This window comes from Zea mays, chromosome 5 (assembly GCF_902167145.1).
Source record: "Zea mays cultivar B73 chromosome 5, Zm-B73-REFERENCE-NAM-5.0, whole genome shotgun sequence".
Classification (NCBI taxonomy): domain Eukaryota; kingdom Viridiplantae; phylum Streptophyta; class Magnoliopsida; order Poales; family Poaceae; genus Zea; species Zea mays.
This window is the reverse complement of record NC_050100.1, coordinates 124,077,239-124,084,211: the sequence shown is the minus strand read 5'-3', so window position 1 is coordinate 124,084,211 and position 6,973 is coordinate 124,077,239. Positions and strand designations below refer to the sequence as shown.

Here is a 6,973-nt window from a genome sequence, read left to right as displayed (position 1 = left end):
GGTGAGGTGCAAGTAACCAAGAAAGCATCTGCCAGCACCAATTCACGTGCCAACAAGGGGAAGAAAACTAAGGATGTTTCTGAATCTGATATGTGGACGGGATGTCTCCTTTAAAATATATAAACCTCCTCTGTCAAGACTTAATGCCCTCAAATTGTATCGATGACATAAATAAGTACTGTGCATTATTAACAATCATTATACTGATTACATAATACGTTTGTATAATATAAATCTATTTGAAGATTGATTAATTCGTTGAAAACACAGTTTTATGTTTTTCTTTGGACGGAGGGCCAAGCCGTCACACCAAGAACATCAACATGGTCCAAAAGTCCGATCTGAAAAGGAGTAACTAATTACAGTTATTAGAAGATGCACAACTGTCCAGCCGGATGGAGATGGAGTCAACCTCAACATACCCCTACCAGAAAACATACGATAAACGCTGTTAGACGTCGGGATCATCAAAGTCGCAGTCATAAACAATAATTTTTTCTCGTACAATAATACATAGTACACAGGCGCAAAGTGTTTTTTATTTGTCTTGTTTTGCCGGCCGAAACGATGCCGCCCACGAAATGGTTCGCGTTCAAAAAGTCAGCACTGGTTCTCGACAAGTTTTGAATCTCGGAACCCACTACGTTCGCTCATGACGTCCCAATTCGAATTTAGAATCCAACAATTGGTCTAATCATTCAAGTTCCGCATACAATGCGGAATGGAAAACTCTAGAAACGCGGCGAGGAGGGAAGCCAAGACAAAAATGAGGGGCGGAGAAAGCGAGCGCGCACTCAAGAACCCAAAATCAAACCAAACTCGTGCGGGATTTCAAAAGGCATCTGACAAAAACCCGTCGCGTTCCCATCCAAATTCACGCCGAATCCCCACGAAATTTATTATTATATATAACAAATGTAAACAAAGAAAGAAAGAAACAAACAAACCGCCGCACGCGCTAGGGCGAGGCGACCTCGCCGTCTCCACCCCGCCACCGCCTGCTTCACGCCGCGCTCCCTGCTCCGCGTCGCCTTTATTATAGTCTGATGCCACTACGCCCGCCAAGGCACCTGCCAATCCCTCCTCTTTCAACTCAAAATCCCCACACCCCGGGCAGGCGCCCCGCCGCGGGAACAGGGAGACTACTACAGCAGGCGGGGTCCGGGGGCCGAGAGCTTCTCGCCGCGGCCGCAGTCGTCCGGGACCGAGGTGGGGCGCCCTCCTGCGCCGGCTCGTGTGCTTCCGCCGCCTCGTCCACAGGCTTCTGGTTCAATTGAATGATCACAGGTTTGCGTTTGTTCCACCCGTCTTCTCTGGTCTGTTTTCCTTTCGTCGCCTCTCGCGGTCGTGGACTCGCAGCGCTGGCTGATTGATCCGCGGTCGATGCGTGCGCGGGTTTCTCGTTACCTTTGCTGCACAAGCTGAAAGCTGTCATTTCAGCTCCTGTATTCTCTATCGTTCTGAGAATTAAGGGGGTGTTTGGTTGCTCCTGCTAAAGTTTAGTCCGGATCACATCAAGCGTTTGACTTTTAAATAGGAGTATGAAATATACACCTAACCAACTAGACTAGATTCGTCTCGTCTTTTAATATTCGGCTGACAAATTAGTTTTATAATCCGACTACATTTAATACCCGGAACGGAGGTTCAAACATTCGATGGGACATGAGCTAAATTTTAGCGGAGTGTAACCAAACACCCCCTAAATGAGGGAACCCTCGCTGTCGTGGTGTCGTACGGCGTTGGCGAGTTATGTGCGTCAGCTGTGGTTCCATGTCTCCGCTAGTGTTGCTAGATGGTGTCATGATGACCCTAGATTTCGTCAGCGGGTGAAGTATGATTCCTGAATTAGCAATTTACCATGACAATGGTTGGGGTGTTGGCGTGCTGCATTGCAGATAGTGCTACTGAGCTACTACTAAGCGATTGTGTTCAGCTACTTCTGACATCTAACATGCAGTTGATCTTTGGCGTTTCAATTCAGCCACAGGCATGGAGCGGAATGGCGAGAGCCACCTCAAGGACCCGCTTCTGCCGACGACATCTGGCGCCTCTCCTGCTGGGGCGTCTCCAAGGAAGGAGAGGAAGACGAGGAAGGTCCTGTTCAGTGTCCGGGGCATCTCCTGCGCTTCTTGTGCCGTGTCGATTGAGACCGTTGTGGCCGGCTTGAACGGGGTGGAGAGCATCCAGGTCTCCTCACTTCAGGGCCAGGCCGTGGTTCAGTACAGGCCAGAGGAAACTGATGTAAGATTATCATGAGCCCATGGCCTTGCTATTTATGCTCCTTTTTTTCATTTTAGAATAGCATGGATCTTTTTTTTGTGTGGGCCAATTTTGTGATAACAAGATACTAAATCATGGGAAGCTCACTATAAATATCTGTATTTGTGCTTGCCATGCCAGGAAGATTGTTAGCAATTGGGGTTCACAACTGAATAAATAACTTTTACCTGCCTATTTTTGCTGCCGTCGTAATTTCCTTAGTTTATTAATATCATGAAGTAGTGACAGTTGAGGTATTATTTTCCATATTTCTTCTGTTGTGAACTTGTGATTCTTATTTCTCAGGCAAGAACCATAAAAGAAGCTATTGAGGACCTCAACTTTGAGGTTGATGAACTTCAAGAACAAGAAATTGCTGTGTGCAGACTACGCATAAAAGGAATGGCTTGTACAAGCTGTTCTGAATCTGTTGAACGGGCGCTTCAAATGGTACCTGGAGTTAAGAAAGCTGCAGTGGGTCTTGCTCTAGAGGAAGCCAAGGTCCATTACGATCCAAATGTCACTAGTCGTGATCGCATAATTGAAGCTGTTGAAGATGCTGGATTTGGTGCCGATCTCATTAGTTCTGGGGATGATGTGAACAAAGTGCATCTAAAGCTTGAGGGTGTGAATTCTCCAGAAGACACCATACTCATCCAGTCTGTACTGGAAGCTGTGGAAGGGGTGAACAATGTTGAATGGGACACAGTTGAGCAGACAATAGAAGTTGCATATGATCCTGATTTCACTGGTCCAAGATTACTTATTCAGTGCATTCAGGACACTGCACAGCCCCCTAAATGCTTTAATGTTACCTTGCACTCACCACCAAAGCAAAGAGAAGCAGAGCGCAATCATGAAATTAGGAATTACAGGAACCAATTTCTTTGGAGCTGCCTGTTTTCGGTTCCTGTATTCCTGTTCTCCATGGTTCTTCCTATGCTTTCTCCTTTTGGGGATTGGTTGGAGTACAGAATCTGCAACAACATGACAATAGGCATGCTACTACGGTGGTTGCTGTGTTCCCCAGTTCAGTTTATTGTTGGTTGGAGGTACACCATTTAAGTCTCTAGCATCTATTACTGGTTTATCGATTCCTAAATTTCATTGCACATTGTAATTTCCTATGATTTGTTTTACCTGCAGATTTTATGTTGGAGCCTATCATGCACTCAAACGAGGATACTCAAACATGGATGTGCTGGTTGCTTTGGGAACAAATGCTGCTTACTTCTATTCTGTGTATATTGTTCTGAAAGCACTTACATCAGACTCATTTGAAGGCCAGGACTTCTTTGAAACTAGCGCTATGTTGATATCTTTTATATTGCTGGGAAAATATCTCGAGATAGTGGCAAAGGGAAAGACATCAGATGCGTTGTCGAAATTGACAGAGCTTGCACCAGAAACAGCGTGCCTTCTTACTTTGGACAAGGACGGAAATGCCATTTCAGAAACAGAGATCAGCACTCAATTACTTCAGAGAAATGATGTCATCAAGATTGTGCCTGGCACCAAAGTTCCTGTTGACGGCGTTGTCATAAAAGGTCAAAGCCATGTCAATGAAAGTATGATAACTGGGGAAGCAAGGCCTATTGCAAAGAAACCAGGCGACAGGGTAAACTCTATTATAATGCTTTGGGGTTTGTGTATAATAATACCACATTCTATTTGTTCTGATGCTTCAATTTGTTTTGCAACAGGTTATTGGGGGTACTGTAAATGATAACGGTTGCATAATTGTTAAGGCGACTCATGTTGGGTCAGAAACAGCTTTGTCGCAAATAGTCCAGTTGGTTGAAGCTGCTCAACTTGCAAGAGCTCCAGTGCAGAAGTTAGCAGACAAGATTTCACGTTTTTTTGTTCCAACTGTAAGTTGCCTGTTGCTTTCTCGGTTTCTCCTGCAAAGTTCTTCCCTGTAATGCATGAGCGGTTTTTTCCTATAAAATTGGAATATGGTCAGATCATCGTATTCAGTGTTTTATAGTTGGATGACCACATTGAATTTATCATATTAAATTCTGAACGTGACAAATATGAGTAGTTCATCGATATTTGGCCTGAGATTAGCTGGAAACTGTCTAGAAGCAATAACACAGCCACTCGTTTTGTAAACTGGTGGACCTGTTCTGTTAATGAGCTGGTTCATTTCTGCATTCCTCCTCTTTATTTGACCATTTCGGACTTACCAACAGTGACTAATGGGTTAGTTATAGGAAGACATCTGCTCCATACATGCAGATGCTCTGATGTATGCCTATTGTGAGGCTATCTCTTTATATAAGTTCTTTTGTTCCTCATATGCCTATTGTGAGGCTCTCTTTATATAAGTTCTTTTGTTCCTTATATCGTTCCATCTCATTTCAAGGTGGTGGTGGCTGCATTTCTTACATGGCTTGGCTGGTTCATACCTGGGCAACTTCACCTCTACCCCCAGCAATGGATCCCAAAGGCCATGGATAGTTTTGAGCTTGCTTTGCAGTTTGGAATTTCTGTCCTAGTTGTCGCATGCCCATGTGCTTTGGGACTTGCTACACCAACTGCTGTTATGGTTGCAACTGGTAAAGGTGCTTCTCAAGGTGTTCTCATTAAGGGTGGAAATGCACTTGAGAAAGCTCATAAGGTAAATCTAGACATGATTTCTTTTCCAGAAGATTTTAGGGCCACAAGTACATTATTTTTCAAATGAACTGTACTGTCCAAATTGGCATACGAAACTAATGTCTCTTTTATTTCATATATATCCTTTTGCAGATTAAGGCTATCATATTTGATAAAACTGGAACGCTGACAGTTGGTAAACCTTCTGTCGTTCAAACAAAGGTCTTCTCAAAGATACCACTTCTAGAACTCTGTGATCTGGCTGCTGGTGCTGAGGTTGGTTTCTTAACTACAATGTATTTTCCTGCACAAATGCTATGTTGAACAGTGAATTCCCTGATAACTTCTCTCTACTCTCTAATGCGTTTCTTCTATCTTGGTCAGGCAAACAGCGAGCATCCTCTATCAAAAGCTATCGTTGAGCACACAAAGAAGCTCAAGGAACAATATGGATCTCACAGTGATCACATGATGGAATCTAGGGACTTTGAGGTGCATCCAGGAGCAGGTGTCAGTGCCCATATCGAAGGCAGGCTGGTTTTGGTTGGAAACAAAAGGCTGATGCAGGAATTTGAAGTTCCGTTGAGTCCTGAGGTGGAGGCGTACATGTCCGAAACAGAAGAGCTTGCTAGGACCTGCGTACTTGTTGCTATCGATAAGATCATCTGTGGGGCCCTCGCTGTTTCGGATCCTCTGAAGCCTAAGGCAGGCCAAGTCATTTCTTACCTTAAGTCAATGGGCATCTCCAGTATCATGGTGACCGGTGATAATTGGGCTACCGCAAAATCAATTGCAAAGGAAGTTGGGATCAGCCAGGTGTTTGCCGAGATCGACCCAGTGGGAAAAGCTGAAAAGATCAAAGACTTGCAGGTACGATCTGTTGTCCAATTCTGATGTTGCACCACGGACATTTTGTAACCTTGCTCACATTCTTCTTTTAAATAGATGCAAGGGTTGACGGTGGCAATGGTTGGCGATGGGGTAAACGACTCCCCAGCATTGGCGGCGGCAGACGTGGGCATGGCGATCGGTGCTGGCACAGACGTGGCCATCGAGGCTGCTGACATCGTTCTAATGAAGAGCAACCTTGAGGACGTCATCACCGCCATTGATCTCTCGCGCAAGACCCTCTCCAGGATCCGGCTGAACTACGTGTGGGCCCTGGGCTACAACGTCCTGGGCATGCCGATCGCCGCCGGCGTCCTGTTCCCTTTCACGGGCATCCGGCTGCCCCCTTGGCTCGCCGGGGCATGCATGGCTGCCTCGTCGGTGAGCGTCGTCTGCTCCTCCCTGCTCCTCCAGCTCTACAAGAAACCGCTGCACGTTGAAGACGCGCCCAGGCCCAGGGAGGACTCAGATTTGGTGTGACTGCGAGTGAGGACTGATCCCTCGATCTCGATGTGTACTAACGAGAGCTTGCTGGCGTCACTGATGCTTAACGAGCCAACACCTGATCGATCCGTGTACAGCAAGCAACACGTTTTGGAACAGTTCGCCAATTGATTGTGCAATAATTCAAGACAAGGTTTATAACTTTATATGATACTAGTACAATGACAGCACATAATCATAGATTTTTTTTCGGAAATTACAAGAAAACATTTGCTCTTTTGCCATAACATACAATCGAGATAGAAATGATACAATGCGAGCCTCAACTACCTAAGAAACATTAGGGATTAAGGGTCTGGGCCTGTTTGATTCGTGATTAACTGTGTCATACTTTGACTAAGGTTAGTCGTCTGAATTGAAGAACTGACCTTAGACAGAAAAGTTAGATAAAGTGTGGCAAATTAGCCAGCCAACTAAAGGACAATAATTAGTAACATTATATACAATATTTAACAGAACATGTTTGTCGAGCGAGTGTATGCGCAGAGCTAGTACTATTCTAACACACATGCGCAGAGCTAGCACTCTTCTAACCCACGCATCCGCTCCTGTTGAGCGAGATCGATTGGTTGGAAGTCAGCTTGAGGTTCACGTCCACCATGTCCTCCTAACTTCGCCGAGAGGTATATCCTTTATATGTTGGACTTTCAATTCAATAGTTATTTCACTCATGTCAGCCAAGTGACCCTTGGCGATAAAGCCGATAAGTGACTTCGGA

At 45.1% G+C, this 6,973-nt stretch overlaps 1 protein-coding gene across 1 annotated transcript; it reads left to right on the top strand.

The window, feature by feature from the left end:
- Positions 1–795: 795 nt before the first annotated feature.
- On the top strand, positions 796–6,430 carry LOC103626849 (copper-transporting ATPase HMA4). Its single transcript, XM_008647210.4, has 9 exons — positions 796–1,287; positions 1,985–2,244; positions 2,569–3,314; positions 3,409–3,880; positions 3,966–4,133; positions 4,631–4,885; positions 5,017–5,139; positions 5,248–5,733; positions 5,809–6,430. The coding sequence occupies exons 1-9, from the start codon at positions 1,278–1,280 to the stop codon at positions 6,229–6,231; spliced, it is 2,943 nt and encodes a 980-aa protein (XP_008645432.1). The 5' UTR covers positions 796–1,277; the 3' UTR covers positions 6,232–6,430.
- The last annotated feature ends 543 nt before the right edge of the window (positions 6,431–6,973 follow it).

Coding starts and splice junctions, on each gene's coding strand:
- LOC103626849 (XM_008647210.4), top strand. Junction 3,315..3,408: donor CAGTTTATTGTTGGTTGGAG/GTACACCATTTA, acceptor TTTTACCTGCAG/ATTTTATGTTGGAGCCTATC. Junction 5,140..5,247: donor ATCTGGCTGCTGGTGCTGAG/GTTGGTTTCTTA, acceptor TATCTTGGTCAG/GCAAACAGCGAGCATCCTCT.